At 45.9% G+C, this 18,748-nt stretch overlaps 1 protein-coding gene, 1 long non-coding RNA gene and 2 other non-coding genes across 5 annotated transcripts in view; 1 reads left to right on the plus strand and 3 right to left on the minus strand.

Annotated features, from left to right (window-relative positions):
• The first annotated feature begins 1,108 nt into the window (after positions 1-1,108).
• CPOX (coproporphyrinogen oxidase) lies at positions 1,109-10,749 on the plus strand. The gene is made up of 7 exons (XM_056327820.1): positions 1,109-1,568; positions 1,653-1,796; positions 2,432-2,542; positions 3,476-3,617; positions 5,938-6,156; positions 8,181-8,285; positions 10,215-10,749. Exons 1-7 carry the CDS (start codon positions 1,163-1,165, stop codon positions 10,300-10,302), a joined length of 1,215 nt encoding a protein of 404 aa, XP_056183795.1. The 5' UTR covers positions 1,109-1,162; the 3' UTR covers positions 10,303-10,749.
• Positions 8,292-18,748, minus strand: part of LOC130144344 (uncharacterized) — an 11,468-nt gene continuing 1,011 nt past the window's right edge. The window contains exons 2-4 of one of the 2 annotated variants that reach the window (XR_008820095.1): positions 15,538-15,614; positions 12,423-12,554; positions 8,292-9,610 (exon numbers count right to left, since the gene is read on the minus strand). This is a non-coding gene — a long non-coding RNA (uncharacterized LOC130144344). The remainder of the gene's footprint in view (positions 9,611-12,422; positions 12,555-15,537; positions 15,615-18,748) is intronic. The other variant, XR_008820096.1, reaches the window with a different exon arrangement.
• On the minus strand, positions 11,514-11,587 carry TRNAI-AAU (transfer RNA isoleucine (anticodon AAU)). Its single transcript has one exon. It is a non-coding gene; the product is annotated as a tRNA-Ile (tRNA).
• Positions 11,930-12,001, minus strand: TRNAD-GUC (transfer RNA aspartic acid (anticodon GUC)). Its single transcript has one exon. It is a non-coding gene; the product is annotated as a tRNA-Asp (tRNA).

An 18,748-nucleotide genomic window follows, 5' to 3' on the forward strand; every position in this document is an offset into this window, starting at 1 on the left:
CATTGAGGATGTCATTATTCTATCCTACAGTGAATTCATACAATATCACTTGGGTACTACAGGTGCAAACCAGTCGTGAAATGCCAGAAGCTCACCGTTTCCAAGGAACAAACGGTCCCATACCACAGTACAAACTTTGCAGGGCTAGGCTTTTGAGGTAGCAGTTGTTTTTCTCAGCCTAACCCTCATATGGGTCCTCAACAAATGACAGGTTTAGTAAGTGTCATTACTCATTAGAAAATAATAGTACACTTATTTAAAAAAATAAAACATTAGTAAATCAGCTGTTTGATTTGAAAGAAAACTTTCATAGCTAGGTTCAGCATGGTACCATCACCAACAGCTGCACTGTCACATATATGTTTGCTTGAGGAAAATTGTCATTTTATTTGCTTGCTAAAGTCTTTTGTCATTGTGCTAGTTTGTTTGCTGTGCTGTCCCATTGTTTATACAGGCAAAGTCAAGGCAGCTGAGAAAACAGAAATAATTTTAGTGGGTCTGGTGCTAAAGTCAGCACCAAGGAAATCAAACTCTAAACTGTAAGTTGGTGCTGGCAGTACCTTTCAACATCTGGCTCTACATAACCCTTCTCCTTGTTACTCCAAATTCTTACTTTATCAGGAAAGAAAATGTGCTTCAACTTCAGAAAGAACAAAGGCAGCGTAAGCATACGCCCTCTCAAATCCATGGGAAATACTCCCATTGCACGAAACTGGTGGTCCCACAAACCAGACACTTTCTAGAAAGCCATTACTGCAGGTGTAAAACACAGGCAAGGAACTCCGCACAGGTTACAGGATAGCTCAAGAAAACGCATCCTGACTCCAATCAGTGCCGCGCCTAGCCCCGTACAAGCCCTGGCTCACCCCTGGGACACCGCAGCCTCCAGCGGCTGACCCGGCCGACCGGGTCACCCCACGCCGCCCGCCGACATACCTTACGGGCGGAAGGACAGCAGCCCCTCCCCCAGCGCCGGGCTGCCGCGCCGCTCCCAGCCGCGGCACCCACACCGGCCGGGCAGCGGCGCCAGACCCGCGGCCACCCGCGCCAGCCAGCCCGGACGCGCCCGCCCGCACAGACACCCACGTGCACCCGCGTACAGACCCACGTACTTGTGCGCTGCCCGCCCCGCCCCGCCGGCCCTGCGGCGCTGGTGCCCGTAATGGCGGCGGCTGTGCAGCTGCTCCGCAGGGTCCTCCGCGGCTCGCCTGCCCTCCTCGCCGCTGCAGGGCGGCGGGCGCTTGGTTTCTCGCCGCCGGGGGTGGCGGCAGGCCGCGGGGGGCGGCGGGCCGCGCTGGCGGCGGCGGGAGCGCTGGGCGGGCTGGGGCTGGGGCTGTGGCGGCAAGCCGCGATGGCGGCGTCCGAGGAGGACGAGGAGGACGAGGAGCTGCGGCAGCGGTTCATGGCGCCGCCGGTGAGCGGGCTCCGGGAGCTGCGGCGGCGGCGGCGGGAGCTGCGGAGCCGCATGGAGCTGCTCATCATGGAGACGCAAGGGGAGGTGTGCCGCGCCCTGGCCGCGCTGGACCCCGGCGCCGCCTTCGCTGTCGATACCTGGGAGAGGAAGGAAGGTACGGGGGGCGGCGGTGGTCGCCCCAGGTACGGGCAGCCCGGGGGGCGGCGGCCCCGGCTCGGGCTGACCTTGGCGTTGGCAGGCGGGGGCGGCATCAGCTGCGTGCTGCAGGACGGCGAGGTCTTCGAGAAGGCGGGTGTCAACGTGTCCGTCGTGTTCGGGCTCCTGTCCGAGGAGGCGGCGCGGCAGATGCGGAGCCGGGGGAAGGCTCTGAAGGCCCGGGACGGTAAGGTGTGCGCCGGGGAGGGGGTCTGGGGCCGCGGCGCGGGCTCCGGTGGCAGCGGCCGCCCTCGGAGCGGGCGGCGGGAGGGCTCTAAGCGGACGCCCGGCCGGCGGCCCCCGTACCCCTGCCGCAGGTACCGCGGCGCCTCTGCCGCCGGCTCGCTGCTTTCAGCGACGTACCGGAGGCGGCAAGCTGTTCGTCAGTGAGGACCTGCAGCTCCGCAGGGAAACGTGGTGGGCACTGTGCACCAAGGAGGTGGAGGGAGAGAGCCAGAAACACCAGAAGGCTGAAGAGGATTCAACCCCCGTTTGTGCCGCACGGGGCAACTGGGAGGACTGAGGGTGGTGGAAAGCCTTAGCAGTGCCTTATGTTTTAAGTGGTCTTCATCTGATGGGTGCGCTAACATATGGTCGCATTTTAGGACAAACACCAAAAAAAGCATTTAATTAAGTGCATAGAAGTGGGAAAATGAGAAGTAAATTGCACAACGGTTAATAATTATGGTGACTCAACGTGAGAGCTTCTTGTAGTGGAACAGTAACTTGAAACCTAAGGAAAAACAATGATGTTCTTTAAATGGTAATAAATTGAGTTATTTGAAAAACTGAAGGTTTTTTTCTGTTCACCTTTTTTTCTAGGGAAGCTGCCTTTTTGTGCCATGGGTGTGAGCTCTGTTATCCATCCAAAGAACCCTCACGTTCCAACAATGCACTTCAACTACAGATACTTTGAAATTGAAGAAGCAGATGGTAAGAATTTTAATTGAATGATGTACTATGAAATGTATGGCTCCACAAGAAGGAAGCATGAACGCATGGCTAGAATAAGAGGTTAAGAACTAGTCCAGGTTTGTTCCCAGCTGTGCAGCACCGGATCTCAATCTCTGTGCCTTTTGTTTGCGCATTTGCAAAATGAGTGTGCATCTGGGGGAGTAAAGGAGTTTGCAGTTTACTTTTTGCAGAGTACACCAGGGGTTTCAGATTTAACTTAAAATGTAGTAGGTTATGAATATATGGAAAACATACTCAAAGAAGCAATTCTAGAATTTAGTAGAAGAAAGGTCTGTGAAGGACTGATAAGCATTCTGGGCAGGACATACCTTTGTCTCAGCAGCTGGGGGGATGTACTGTCAGAAACATTGCTCTCCTAAGTGCAGTGTGCCTTTTTTCCCTAAGTGTCTGCAACTGTCAGAAGTGGGACTTCAGGCTAGATAGTCAAATGCCGAGAGGCCATCTGTACCTTGTGACAGCATTATGTACTGTCAGAAGCTCAATTTTCTTTCAGTTAATTTGCCAGAGCATTACGGATCATTTCTAGTCAATTACTTCCCTGGATTTAATAATTATGTTCCCTTTATTTGGCATGCACTGAAATTTTTCTGGATTCTTGAATAGTTGCTAGCCCATCTTGTGAAATTGATATCCTGTAGTCAGTGTCAGCCATCTAAAATACTGAAAAATGGTTTTCACTGCTTTGGAATTTGTTTCACGTTTTCCTGAAGTCACTGGTCATTGCACTACCTCAAACTCAGATTTTTCATGATTGAGGTTTAGGGGACACCACTGAATAATGATTTTGTTTTGTATTGTGAAAGTAGTTGTTAGTTCTTGGTGAAGCACTAGCAACATACTGCTGTTTTGATGTTTAAAAGAAAAGTGTTGCTGCTTGCCTCTCTCCTACAGGAACTAAGCAGTGGTGGTTTGGTGGTGGGACTGACCTCACTCCAACTTACTTGAATGAAGAGGATGCTGTTCATTTTCACAAGACTCTGAAAGAAGCCTGTGACAAGCATGATCTGAAGCTGTACCCCAAGTACAAGAAATGGTATGTTCTCCCCACATGCTCTTGGATTCCTTTTCTGGGAGCAGAAGGCAGCACTGGATATTGCCAATTAAGTGTACTCTAGGAAGAGTAGGTTCTGCTGCCTTTTGAAAGGTATCAGCAAACCCTAATGAAAATCAGCAGATGTGTACTAGGACAAAATGTAGTATAAAACAATCTCTTATTTAGATGCCTGAGTTTTTCAAATCAGACGGTCGACAACTAAGATCCTGTCTATAGCTGGAATAAAAACCAAGCTGACTCTACAAGATTTTGTAAGTCACAGACTTCACTAGGCAACTTAAAAATTCCTTTTAGCCTCTGCTGTTACGACTAGGACAAGACTTTTGCCCCATGGACTTGCACAAATTCTGCTTACAGCGAACTCATGGTAAATGTGTGTGACTTTAGTGTGAGCTTTTGGGCCAGCGCTGCAGTTCTGAAAATCCCACTCTAGATTTCTGCCTTTAGTATGACCTTCATGACTATTTTTTTTTTCTTTGCCAGGTAGGTAAAGGAGCTTGTCCTTAATGTAGAAGCTTCATAATTTTGATGGAGCTGTACTTTTCTTCCAGTGACACGTTCACTAAGATTTCAACAGCATATTCTCTGAAGATGCAAACTTTGAGTGCTCTTGAGCTGAGACATACAAGCAATGAGGTCCTTCACTGTTCAGCTGGGGCTTGCTGCTCTGTGTCTGATAATCCTATCTGCTAAGAGTTGTGGTATCCAGGAAGGAGGGGTTACCCTTCTGTAAGCTACCACGTCTTGTCTGAGGACAGGAGATAAAGTGAGTGTTGTAACTCAGGTGGCAACCACTTAGTAGAGAAGCACATCTTACAACCTTAAGACTACAGTCTTGCTTTCTGAGGAATTTCTGCATGGTAGTTCCGAGAGTCTGCCTTAATGGTCAAGTTGTTTGCAGCTTGAGTAGGCTAGCAGTGCTAGCTGCAGGGCGTTAGAGAGAAGGATGCCTGTTCATAGTCTGAGGGTAGCTCAGGGGAGGACTAACTGTATCGCATGGACAAAGGCAGTTTTCTCAACCCCAGTGTGTTTTCTGTAAGCAGCAGCTATGTGTAAGGGCATGCAGTTCTCACTGCTGAAGCAGGGTGAATCTCCTCTGTGCATCTAATAATTAGCATTGCCCCTTTCCCCACCCTTCTCAAACATAAAAGCTCATTAATGTTTACCATGTTGTCTTCCTGATTTGTAAGGCTTTTGTCTTTTGCATTTCTGACTCAGCCTTTTTTCGTAACTCTTTCCACTGCCATAAAATAAAAGCTGATCATCCCAGTCAATAAAAAAATAGCTTAGGTTATCTGTTACATATCCATGTCTCTCCTGCTATGGCCATGGGATGTCTATTGCTTGAGAACAGCGACTGTGGATGTATGTATGTATGGAAAACTAGTCCTAAAGGGCAGCAAGGTTTCCTTGCTCTTGATGATTTCTGCTTCCTGCTTCTCTTCCATTTCTTGTAGATGTGAAGACTTGCAAAGCATGGCTGCCCAAGCAAGCAACTATAAGCAAGATAGGGTGTCAGTACAATGAATTGGCTGATTTATAGTAATTGCACAGCTACATACTCCCAGTAAATACAAAAGAGATTAACTGCCTCCCTGTTGTAGGATAGACTGCACTTACTCCTTCTTAAACTTCAACTGAGCTATGAAAAGCCACTGCTTGGAATGACTCCATCTTCCAAATTTAACTAATAAAAAGACTTTTTCCAAGGAAGGCTGTCTCACTTTTTGATTTTTTCCTTAAGTGACAGTGGTGTTCTTATCTGGTCACGGGTTTTTAGATTCTTTTAGTTTGATGCAGAAAATCAGTTCTTTTACTAGAACAGCAAAAAGCATAGAGATTCTCTTCCAAGTTTGTGTTCATCTGAAAGCTGTACAAATAATTTGGGATCTGTGTATAATTCTGGGAGTGAAATCTAGAAGGAGTCCTTAGGGTGAATTTTTGAAATCAGGTGCTCCTTATTGGCATAGGTAGAGGACTAGAGATTGGATCACTCCACATGGAAGCATCTGCCATGGTGTTTGAGTGGTATGTGTTCAGTGACTGTGTGGTGATACGTAGCTTTGCAGAGACTGTTTAATCAGAGCTTCTACTCTAAATGAATGCAGGAGTGCTTTCCAGGTGGTTCTGTACTATCCTGGCTCTCAGCAGTCAGTAAAATAGGGCACCTGGCACTGCAGGGACTGACTTCTTGTCAATATTTCACTAGTGCTGCCCTGTGCCATATAGCTGTTTGGAGTTCTGTTCATTTCTTTGAATATTGTGGACCATGTTAATAACCATCTGCCATTTCTTCTAGGTGCGATGACTACTTCTATATCAAGCACCGTGGCGAGCGAAGAGGGATTGGAGGCATATTCTTTGATGATGTGGACTCTCCCTCCAAGGAGGAAGCGTTTCAGTTTGTGAAGAGTTGTGCCAAAGCTGTCGTGCCTTGTTACATTCCCATTGTGAAAAGGCACTTCCGTGACTCCTTCACACCAGAAGAAAAGCTATGGCAGCAGCTTCGGAGAGGACGGTGAGTACTAAGGAGCAAAAGAATACATGAGGTGGATTACGCTGGAAAGAAAAAAATGAGCTAGTACTTCGTGGTTGTTGGTTTACATCCTGTTGTGGTGTGGGCTATGTTTGTGGGAGTGGTCTAAAGCTCGCCAGAGAATTTCAGCATTTTTGTGTACAGAAGTAATTTTGAAATCCAATGCTAGATTGCCAAGGAGGGTGCAAAGAAGGCACTACCACACCCTCTTCTGTGTCTCCCACTCTCCCGTGTTGCAGCACAAGCAACCCATACAAAATGCCAGTTTCTCTCCAGCTCCTTCAAAATCCAAGAGAGGCTGCTGCTTTGTAACCGGCAAAGGGGGGAGTGTGTGCTAGGCATCCTGGGTCCTGCCCTCTCCTGCAGCCCAATGATACGGGATATAAGGCTGCCCTGTGACATGCGTGTAAAGGTGATGGAGTCATGCTTCCTATTCAGTAATGAAGCTAAACCCCAGGAAGTCATGAAATAACTGTACCCAAGAGTACTTGCAGCTTCTTACGTACATATTTATGCCATCTTCTCTTGGCATTGAAATGAAGACATGGTGAACTCTTTGTAAAGGAATGAAGGTACAGAGGGGTTTTGTTATTTTGGCATGGTCCAAAGTCACTGAAATGTAAAATATTTAGGAGGATGCTTATTATTAACATGAACAACTGTAAATTCTGCAAAAGCTTAAGCACATCGGTAGATACAGTTGTACTCCTTTCTCTATGTCCTGCGATTGTGTAAGCATATGGAGAAATGAGAATACACATGCCTTGTGCAGAATAAGGGCGTCTTTGGTTTCTGCCTCTTCAGCAGAGAAATCTGTGGGAGTGGCATAGAAAGGGTGTAAGCATTCAAGTTTATATCACGGGCCTGCAGCAGTTACTCAAATTAGTATATATGCTTAATTTGTTGGGACAGTTCCTGGGAGCGCTGGGCTTTCAGGATCCAGTCTGTGGGTATATCCTGGTTTTGGCTGGGATAGAGCTTATTTTCTTCTTAGTAGCTGGTGCAGTATTGTGGGGTGCCAAGCCTCCCCCCAGTTTATATACAGAGCGTGATGTCCCATGGTGTGGAATACCTCTTTGGCTAGTTCAGGTCAGCTGTCCTGGCTGTTACCCTCCCCAGTTTCTTGTGCCTTTCCAGCCTTCTCGCTGGCAAGGCCTGAGAAACTAAAAAGTCCTTGACTTAGTATAAACATTGCCAAGCAACATCTGAAAACATCGGTGTGTTATCAACATTGTTCTCACACCAAATCCAAACCACAGCACTGCACCAACTAGTAAGAAAATTAACTCTGTCCCAGCTGAAACCAGGAGAGTAAAGCTCTCCATTTCCGCAAATAGGTAAGAGCTCCTCCCTTTCTGTTACCTCTGTTAAAGTACTAGTACCTCAGTACTGGTTGGTAAGATAACACCTGCTCAGTTGTCACTGCTCTGTTCCTATGCAGAAAACTGTCTATTCTAGCACTTACAAGTCCTAGCCAGTACTCTGAAGCTGTTTGGCTTCTGCTGCTTTCCAGATCTCCCCAAGAAACAGAAGATCTTGTCCTGACCCTGCTGCTTATGTGTCCTGCAGCACGAAGGACTGCACCGCAGAGTTTTTCCTGTGGTCCTTTCCAGTTCCTTTAAGGCTCCTTTTAATGTCTGACACCACCACGCAAAAGAGGACTAGCATAACCAAGCTAAACTTGGTGTCAAGCTTGCCAGCAGGGTTGAGGCCTGGGAGAAGTAAGCTAGTATAGCACCATGCAGAATGCTCTCCTTTGAAGTTTGCCTGCCCTAGCCTGTTAGCTAAGGCCGTTACTTCCTGTGCCTTGGGGAGCAGCAAAGTCACACATGCATTCCTATGCAAGGGGATGCTAGAGAAGAGTTGGCCTCAAAACAGGGTTCATTCTGACACCCATCACAGCAGAAAGACATGCTGGTTTTGTTTGATGTCTGCTAGCTGAAGAAGGCACAACCAACTTCTGATAATAACCTTGTTTTTCTGTTGAATGTCTTCTCTTCCTATAGGTATGTAGAGTTCAACTTGGTTTATGACAGAGGTACAAAGTTTGGCCTTCTAACACCAGGATCAAGAATTGAAAGCATTCTTATGTCTCTGCCACTAACTGCAAGGTAAGGGCATAGTTACGTGGAGTTGCAAGTAGGCACTGTTCCTATTAGAATACTTTATATAAGATTAAATCAAAGGTCTGTCCTGGTGCCCAGTCTCTCAACAGTGGTTAGTTTGTGCCTGATACAAGAACTGGCCAAATACATGCAGATACTTCTCTGGTCTGCTATACTCATTCAGTTGCCAGTCATGTGTGACCTAGACATTTCTGGAAAAAAAGAAGAAAAAAAAAAGTGGTATGTTTTTTGTGCTTAGTACTACTTGATAGATTTCCCCACCTCGCTCCACGGGGTTTTGTTTAGTACCTTTTTTCTAAACCATGTGAGCCTCTGGCAGTCCTGACAAGCCTGTGGTATGGAGTTCCAGCTTAACTGTGTGTTGTATGAAAAAGTGCCTCTTTGTTTTCTACTTGCACCTGATGACCTCATTTGACTTTCCAGTGAGTAACCAGATTTTCTTCCTGTTCATTTTCTTCCTAACAGTTCTTATTTTACAGGCTTCTGGTTTTTTAATTGTCAGTTTTCCAGGCTGACAAGTCCTGCCCTTTCTAATCTTTGTACAGTAGCTGTTCCATACCTTTGATCACATTTGCCAGTTTCTCTGGGCTTAAATTTTCCATGCCCTTTCTGAACTGGGGATAAGGAACAGACAACGTAAGCTACATATGTGTATCCAAGATGCAGATGTGCTACAGCAGCATAATAATGTTTCAGTTGATTATTCCTTTCATAATCCTAATATGCTGTTTGCTGGTTTTGACTGTTTTGACTGCTGCTACGCATTGAGCTGGCTTTTCCATGGAACTGTTACGATGCCAGGATCTTTTCTGGGCAATGAAAGTTAACTTGACCTCTCAGTGTGTATGTAACTTTTTCTGAGTGCATCACTTCAGATCAATCAACAGTGAATTTCACCTGCTGTTCCACTGCTCAGTTGCTTGGCTCAATAGTAACTCTTTTCAATTTCCTTTTTAGGTTTCAACCTATCTTGCTTAATCTTGCAATATCAGCAAACTCTGACATTTACAGTTTACTCCCATTTTTAGGGTGCTTTTGGATATGCTGAGTAGCACAGGCTCTATTAGGAATTTCATAAACTTCATTGGTGACCTCTGTCCACTAGGAAAACTGACCTTTGCCTGGTACCCGTTAACCATGAAGGCAGTCCCATTCTCGCCATACAGCTTCATCCCACTGCCAACACTAGATGTGTTCCTGGCCTGGTGGTATAGCACAGTCCTACCTTTTGATTTCATTGCTGCGGTGATTGGGCTTTCCTTGTTTTCATCAGCATAAACAACTCACTTCACAGCATGAATGGATCCTTCCTGGGGAAGAAAAATGGAAAAACATTGTACCTATCCCTTTGTGACTGCTGACACTTTTCTTCCTCTGTGATGCCTCTTCTAAGTGTCTTTTCAACAAAAAGCGGCCTCTCATCATCTTTGTTTTTAAAACCAAGATTCAGCAAGGACTTGTAGGGCTGCCAGCCCAGCTTCTGGAAAAACGAGGTCTTATGTCCTCATGGTCAGAATTGTCTGGGTTCCTTTTTTGCTTGTCTTCCTTGTGAACTAGCATGTCCTGAGACTGCTGAAAGATCTCGGTAAATAAATGTGCATGCATTGTGGGGTAGGGGGCAATGCTCTTTCCTTTTTTTTGGGTTTTTTTTTTGGTTTTTTGTTTTTTGTTTTTTGTTCTTCCAGCCTTTCCAGAAGTTGGGAAGAAGACTGAGTTAACATTTCTTCTGTCTATTCTGGTGTTATTATTTGTTCTTACTGGGAACTTAATGATTTGTAGTCATATCTGTCACCTGATCTGGGAGTATCAACTGTGTATGTAGCTTTGCATTGTCAGAAATAGTGATTAAAGTCCAAACACAGCCTGGTGCCAGAGAGGTGGCAGTCTTGAGTGATTTTTCCCCTCTTGCTGCAGGTGGGAATACATGCACAGCCCTCCACAGAGCTCGAAAGAAGCAGAAATCCTGGAGGTTCTGCGCAATCCCAAAGACTGGGTGCATTGACATGGAATGTGAACAAGATGGATTGCTTACACTGAGCCATTATGAAAGAACAGGAACGCCTGCAAACCAGCTTGTTCGAACTGCTGTTGCATGGTGTTTCAGTATAGCTATTTATACTCTTACCTGGTGCCTTAATAATGCTGTAGACTTGTTGTAACTTGTAAATATGTGAACTCATTCTTTTAAGATTGATCAGCTAATGTTGTCACCCCCTGTTGATATGCTGCCTTGTGAAGGACTGGCGATACCCTTGCAGGACTACTGTGCATGCTCTTAAGAACTTCCTCAACTGATGTGTTTGACTGTAAAACTGCAAACTACTGTGTTCTCCCAGTGAATTGAAAGCATTATCTGTGCCTAAATCGGGTTGCTTACTCTTTGAACATGTCGGGATGTTTCAGAAATATTTTTTTAAAGAATAAAGGGAACATTGGGCATGATTTTAAACCTGTTTTCAGGAAGTTGTGAAAAAGGTGGTACTTAATTGCATGTGTTTTGATGCTATCCACACTGACTTCAGCAGGGGAGAATGTTTTAAGATGTGCTGCAGTAGCATGATTTAAGTGACCAGTAATTGGGAGATTCTGGGTTGGGGTCCTGGTCTCACCTGGTAAGTGTGCAGGACTGGCTGTCTATTTTGAGGAAAAAGTCTTTCAGTGTTGTGCATCTCAGCTGTGATCAAGACAGGTCAGGAAGAGATCAGGAAGCTCTTGGCTGTTGTCCAAATAGCACTTCACACTGCTCCCAGCACTGAGTGAGCTGATTTTATTCCTCTCATGGGGAAAAGGAAAGGCGGTGGTCCCCTTTCTCCCTCACTCTGAGTACTGTACTACCATTACCTCCCTCCTCATTGGGGGGTCAAACCCCAGTCTCCAACATGACTGGCAGGGATACTCACCACTATACTAGCAAGGTGTGATGCAGAAATGGGTCTGCCTTTGCACTATGACATCATATGATATCACCTCTGACAGGTTTCTGGTCTGTGGGTGGTGGCTGTCCCAGTGCCTGTGCAGGTACCCCACTAGGCTGGGCTCACATTTTCTGCTCTCTGATCACCAAAATCAAGGTTCCTCTTGGGGACTACTGCGTTCATTTCGTCTTATGCCCCTTCTTCTAAAACATAATTACAATAATAAAAACCCCAAACCATTCAGTAAAAGCTGGCAATCTTCCGTCCAAGGGGGGGAATGGGGAAAATGAAACACCACTGGCCCGTACGGGGATCGAACCCGCGACCTTGGCGTTATTAGCACCACGCTCTAACCAACTGAGCTAACCGGCCCATGCGTAGCATATTTTGCACATGCGTACAGTTCACGCCCTCCTAAGAACACACCGTGGGTGCAACTGCTGCTAGTAGCTGCACCCACAGCATTACCGCGCCCGCTATTTTTAAAGACCACATCAGCGCGTCGTTTCAAGGACCTCTGGCAGAGCAGCATGGGAATTAACCTGGCTGACGAGAATTGCTAAAAGGGAGACTTTCAGAACTGTCATTTTTCTCTGCCCGTCCGTAGAAGCCATTTCCCAACGGCTCGGCGCACCTGCACACGGCACAGGGGCCTCCCTGCATGCTGAAGCAAGAGCGCTCCCCGGCCAGGGGTAAAAGACAACGCAACGCCTTCTCCCCGTCGGGGAATCGAACCCCGGTCTCCCGCGTGACAGGCGGGGATACTCACCACTATACTAACGAGGAGTAGGATGCAGATAGGTGTCTGTAGCCCAGCCCCAACAGCCACCCGCGCGACCCCTGTCTGTCCTCGGTGCCACGGTGCTGTGAGTAGAGTGGTGATACAGGGCGCCAGCACCCCCAAATCAACCGCTCTGACCTGGCCAGGGAGCAGCGGGAGGGACGTGCCGTGAACCAGGGGAGTAGCCCGGGTGTGCAGCTGGTGTGCGTGCACACACCGTTCTGTGAACCTCAAGGCTCCCCCTGAAACTGCACAACTCACAAAGGGAAGACAGGCTCACTTCCTAAACCTATGATGAGCCCTGTTTTCTGCTGTGGTGAAACCACCTGTCCTCAGAGGAAAGTGTGAACCGTTCACCAGCTGGAAAGCCACTTCTAAAATCAAAGCATTAAGTAAAAAAAAATGCAGGAAATACTTAAGAAATACCTGGGAGTCAGCAAAAAAGTTGTAGAGGAGGGGGACATCACCAAATTCCAAGCCCTTTGCTTCTGCAAAGCCTTTGCTTAGTACAAGTGCTAATCAGAGTTCAGGCATCTTCTCGTTTGCCACTAACAACACCTGTCATAAAATACATTAATAAAAAGAACCTATCAGGAAGAAAAAAAAAAAGTAACAGCTGCACAGAGGAAGCATATAAATGTATCATAATGCAAGAGCTTTCTCAAAACCAGGCAACATTTAACACAGACATTCCTGCACTCTCCACAAAAGATTGCAAAGCTGCCACTAGAAGATTCACAAACACATGGTATGAGGAGACAGTCATAGATCTGGTTTAAGAAAGTCTGGAGTTACAAAGAAATAGGACAGGAGACATCTGACTGAGAAAAGAACAGAAAGACTCAGATGTGCATGAAGAAGAAATAAACAGAAACCTACAAGATAAAGGCTTCCAAGCAGAAAAAGCAGAAATTATTAATGAGACACAGGGGCTTAAAAAATACATATTTTTTTTCCAGGCAGTCCACTGAAAATAATTACCTACTTAGCTACAGACCTGGAAGAATCTGCAAAAAGCCACGTATGGAGAAAAGCAAACCTGACGTGAGCCAAATTCAATAGGCAGTGTTTTCCTTTTGTGGCCCCTCAGCAGCATTGCTAGGTCACTGACACTGTGGGACTCCAAGAATGTAGGTCTTCATCCATCAAAGTGATAACAGTCCTCAGGAAGCCAATCAAAAGATTCTTGGAAATAGTACTGAAGAAATACAACCACTCCAGACGCCAGATGAAGAGTACCTGTCATAAGCAGAATAGCTTACGAGAAGGGCTTCTTCAAGTACATCAGCAGGAAAAGGATGACTAGGGAAAATGGGAGCCTGCTGCTGAATGAGGTGGGTGCCCTGGTGACGAAGGACACAGAGAAGGCAGAGTTATTGAATGCTGCCTTTGCTTCAGTTTTCACTGCCAAGGCCGGCCCTCAGGTTTCCCAGACCCTGGATGCAAGAGAGGAAGTCTGGAGAAAGGCAGACTTTCCCTTGGTCAAGTAGGATCGGGTTAGAGATCACTTAAGGGAACTCGACACCCACAAATCCTTGGCCCCTGGTGGGATGCACCCCGCAGTGCTGAGGGAGCTGGCAGATGTTATTGCTAAGCCACTTCCCAACATCACTGAGACATCACGGTGGACAGGAGAGGTGCTTGAGGACCGGAGGAAAGCCAGTGTCCCTCCAGCCTTCAAAAAGGGCAAGAAGGAGGACCCAGGCAACTACAGGCTGGTCAGCCTCACCTCCATGCCTGGAAAGGTGATGTTCAGCTCATCCTCGAGGTCATCTCAAAGTGTGTGGTGGAAAAGGTCATCAGGAACTGTCAGCATGGATTCACCAAGGGGAAATCATGCCTGACCAACCTAACAGCCGTCTGCGATGGAATGGCTGGCTGGGTAGATGAGGGGAGGGTGGTGGGTGTTGTCTACCTTGACCTCAGCAAGGCTTTTGGCACGGTCTCCCATAACACCCTCACAGGTAAGCTCAGGAAGGGTGGGTTAGATGAGTGGACAGCGAGGTGGGTTGAGAACTGGCTGAATGGCAGAGCTCAGAGGGCTGTGATCAGCGGCACAGAGTTGAGCTGGAGGCTGTAGCTAGCGGGGTTCCCCAGGGTCAGTGCTGGGTCCGGTTCTGTTCAACTTCCTCATCAATGACCTGGGTGAGGGGACAGAGCGTACCCTCAGCAAGTCTGCCGATGATGCAAAACCGGGAGGAGCGGCGGATACCCCAGAGGCTGCGCTGCCGTTCAGCCAGACCTGGGCAGGCTGGAGGGTTGGGCAGGGAGGGACCTCATGAAGTTCAACCGAGGCAAGCGTAAGGTCCTGCCCCTGGGGAGGGACAGCCCCATGCACCAGTACAGGCTGGGGCTGGCCTGCTGGGAGGCAGCTCTGTGGAGGACTTGGGAGTGCTGGTGGGCACCAAGCTGCCTGTGGGCCAGCAGTGTGCCCTCGTGGCCAAGGGGCCGGTGGGGGCACAAGAAGGAGCGTGGCCAGCAGGTCGAGGGAGGTGATCCTCCCCCTCTGCTCTGCCCTGGGGAGGCTGCATCTGGAGTGCTGGGTCCAGTTCTGGGCTCCCCAGCTGAAGAGAGACAGGGTCCAGCGGGGAGGGTCCAGTGGGGGCTGCGAAGATGATGGGGGGATGGGAGCATCTCCCTCATGAGGGAAGACTGAGAGGGCTGGGCCTGATTAGCCTGGAGAAGACCGAGCGGGGATCTTATCAATGTCTACAAGTATCTTAAGGGCGGGTGCCAAGAGGACGGGGCCAGGCTCTGTTCAGTGGTGCCCAGCAACAGGACAAGGGGCAACGGGCACAAACTGCAGCACAGGGAGTTCCGTCTGCATGTGAGGAAGAGCTTCCTTGCCTTGAGGGTGATGGAGCCCTGGGACAGGCTGCCCAGAGAGGCTGTGGAGTCTCCATCTCTGGAGACATTCAGAACCCACCTGGACGTGGCTCTGTGCAGCCTGCTCGAGGAGAGCCTGCTGTAGCAGAGGCTTGGGCTGGGTGATCTCCAGGGGTCCCTTCCCACCTAACCATTCTGTGGTTCATTGAATATAAATTTTAAACTCTAGTCTGCCTCATGCTCTCTTGCAAACACACACTTCTAAAGGATTTTGTTAGAATTTTAAGATCCAGAAACATCATAACAGAAAGCACTAGTCAGAGAGGAGAGAAGCTGTAAGGTCTACTTTTGTTTCTGCTACTGTAAGTAAACTCATCTCACTGTAATCTAATTTCAGAATAATGAATTAATTAAATGCCAAGCACAGAACAGCATAATTCTACACTTCTGCATCCTTTTGTGCCGATGCTGACAGCCAAATAAGTTTGAACAATTGGATTTGTCACAGTGAATTTTTGTGCATATTCTGTTGGTTCTTGACTTTCAAATGCAACAGTAAAATAAGTGAAAGCACATCGTTCTGGTAATATCAGCTGCAGAAACAGGGAGGTGAAAGAAAGGTAAGAGAAAGCAAAAAATTGTATGTTAGCATCAAGCATGTTTTTTTTCACAACAATTAAGTTCCATGAAGGGGAGAGGTGAGAATCCATTGTACCTTTCAAGGACAAGAGCATTTTCAGAAATCCCTGAGCCACATCTTCCTTCAATAGATTTTTATGATGCGCTTCTGAACTGTTGAAGAACATCCAGGGGAGAATCTGTATCACCTACGGCTCTGCTTCCATTTTCCATAGTAAAACATAAACTCTTTACCATAGTACACTAGGCCAAAAACTGTCAAGGTTCACAGGATGATCTGCATGCGGACAGGACACCGCTGCCTCACAGTCAAACCACTGCTGCTCAGGACTTTTGGGGCAGATGAATAAGAACAGTAATATTTTCAGTATATAATTTTAATCAGATGCCTTGAGCTTGTCCAAATCCTCCTTGACATTTAAGAAATACAGCCATAAAATAATTTGTCCTTTTAAAAACAAGAACAAACAAAAACCCAAACAAAAATACCCCACAGTGACACCCACAAGGTTAAGAAACACTTAGATAACTGGCAATGGTGGATTTAAATTATGTCCTACTAACAAATGCCATTAAATGAAAACATAAAGACAGTCTGAGTTTCCCAAAAGTTTTGAGGAATTTAAGTACATCAAAGACCAAACAAAGTAGCAGCTTTGCCCCTTAGTGCTGAGACAGACAGGATGGGTCACCTTTCTTAGGACCAGGATTAATCCTAGACTTATCTGTAAAGCAGTGGCTTGCTCTCTAGCCTCTCTTTGTCTTGCACTGAGCCTGGAACACTCTCGAGGGCTGTGCACTAAAAAAGAAACTTGACCACCAAAGATATGCTGAGCTAACTGGAACACCAGCCAGGGTGATTCCCACCACAGGGGTATCAACATTAACAACCTAACTGAGAACTGCTGGGATGAGACCTCCAGAGCAGGAGATCACCCAGTGAAGAGAGCAACTGGGAATTTGCATGCCAGGAGCCAGTAGATGCAACTGTGCGAAAATGAAACACAGTGCTTTCCAGTAATCTTATATGCCACATACAGATGAAAATACAAACATAATCTAAAAGCTTTGCTTTTTGATGCATTTGATCTGCCTGTGCAGTCTTTTGCTCTATCTGTGCTCATCCTCATCTTCATCCTCTCTTATTGGCACAGGAGAAGAAATGCCTGTTATTTGGGCAATCATGCTTGATACATTAATTTCCAGAATGGAAAATTACAAAGAACAGACAAGTTAGAATCCTTCTGAGAACTGACAGGCTATGATTAAAAAAAAAAAAAGCAGACTGGAAACCAGTTTATTATGTCAGTTCATGGAATCTCATGTTAGCGCTGGGACAAATAAAATTTGTGTCTTTCTGCAAGACAACAGGTCCTTTGCAAACTGCCTACAGATTTCAGGAATAACTCAGTCTTTTTACAATGCGTTTTTAAGTTTGCCTATACTTTAAGAGTATAAATAGATTTTAGCCCTCATGTTTGGTTAGGAGAGGGTCTCTTGGCTTTAGTCTGATAGTCTATGCTCCTCTTTTCCCTTGCCACATGCAGAGGTTAACATTTTCCAAGCAGTACAGGAGTTTTTGCTGCATATTGCCACATAAATCAAAGAATTCCAAAACAAAGCTAAGGGAATATATGCACTTATGTGCTGATTGTAAAGAAATAACATTACTGAATTCAAGTGTCTTGGTTTTGCCACTGCGTTTGTCTGTGAAAGCTTTTAATGACAACGTGCAATGATTTGATGTAGCTTTGGCATCAGAAAAATTTTGAGCTGACTAGCTTTGTGGTCTGCCTTTTGTGTCATCTGACTCACTCTGAAAAGATTTCTAGGAAGTCAGATTCCATATGTCTTAATGGGATCACTGTATTCAGCCAGCATGAGTTTAGGTTATCTTCCCAAGGTGCTATTTCCCTTTGCTGCAAAGCCTAACCTCTGTTTACACTGCCATATTGTTATCCCTGATCCTTTTCTTTTTAGTTACTCCTAATTTGTTGATCACTCTGTCCTTTGAAAATAACATTTTTGAAGAGAATTATGAAATAATTATTTAAGTATTTAAAAATTCAAAAAGAACAGTTTGCATTGCTTCTACAATATATAGATATTGTGCGACTATAGTTCAAAATACATTTCTGTCTTTCAAAATGAGAAGGATGGCTAGGGAGTGGTACATACTCTTTTTGCTTTCTAGAGTAAGAAATTAGTTAAGTAACTACCTTCTCAAATGTTGCCTCAGGAGAAACTACGGATGAAAGACTGTGAATCTCTGATGATCTATATTTCTGTATTTATCTAAATACAATACTTTGAACTAAATGTTTGAAATACATGTCTTCTTTTCCTTTCTCTACTAAGTCAAAGTGAACACCCTTGACCTCTTTCCTTTTGCAGGAAAACCAGGGTAACCTAACTTTGTAATACCACATAATCAGAAGAACTTGGCAAGTGATGAGGAAGGAAAGGGTAAGATGAATTCTACTTTTCCCTTCTTAATTATGGTACCTTGCAGATAAGCAATTGTGCCCATGAACTAATTTTTGTACTTCAATTTAGCCAAGAACTCTTCTACCAAATTCTTATTTTTGACTTTGCAAATTCTGAAATTTAAGGTTATCGGTAAGTATAGTTTTATATTGTATTCTACATATTTTCTAAAAAATACTATATTTACAGGGAATCTGTTGTTTCAGAAAAATGTATAGGTTTATAGGTTGTTTTTTGTCAGCTACAGGAGTGATTTTCATTTCCTTCACAGTAATATAATGTACAAAACTGGTAGAAATTTTGTAGCTACCACAGTAAGTTGTGGTCCTGCCTGCTAGTTACTAGTATCACTGTTGGCTATTCACAAAGGTTTGCTATTGCTCCTTACACAAGGCCAAATAATTAATTTTAATACACAATCTGTCAGAAGTACACTGTAGAATGCTAGTGGCCTGTCAGTATCACATGACTTTGCAGGACTGCAAGTAGACTGCACAAATCTAATAAATGCCAGCGCCTGATCACACCTTCCTGCAGGTTCCTGATCCCCCACAGACCAAAATTCCAGAAAATCATTAAATATGTAATTGCTAATTTTTTTTTGGTATTTATGGAAAACCGATAACATAGCACCAAGTCTGGGGCACAAACTGGAAAAATACTTCCACTAAGGCTGACAGAGCATTTTTTCCACTATAGTTTGGAGCCTTCAGCGACCTGACAGAGGTTAGCAGCCTTCCAAATGGGGAAAACGTTGGCAGCTTCCCCTGGGAGATACATTTTGAAGTTCTCAGTGCCAT

This window comes from Falco biarmicus, chromosome 2 (assembly GCF_023638135.1).
Source record: "Falco biarmicus isolate bFalBia1 chromosome 2, bFalBia1.pri, whole genome shotgun sequence".
In the NCBI taxonomy this organism is placed as follows: Eukaryota; Metazoa; Chordata; class Aves; order Falconiformes; family Falconidae; genus Falco; species Falco biarmicus.

Coding starts and splice junctions, on each gene's coding strand:
- CPOX (XM_056327820.1), top strand. CDS start 1,163: ATGGCGGCGGCTGTGCAGCTGCTCCGCAGGGTCCTCCGCGGCTCGCCT. Junction 1,569..1,652: donor TACCTGGGAGAGGAAGGAAG/GTACGGGGGGCG, acceptor TGGCGTTGGCAG/GCGGGGGCGGCATCAGCTGC. Junction 2,543..3,475: donor TGAAATTGAAGAAGCAGATG/GTAAGAATTTTA, acceptor TCTCTCCTACAG/GAACTAAGCAGTGGTGGTTT.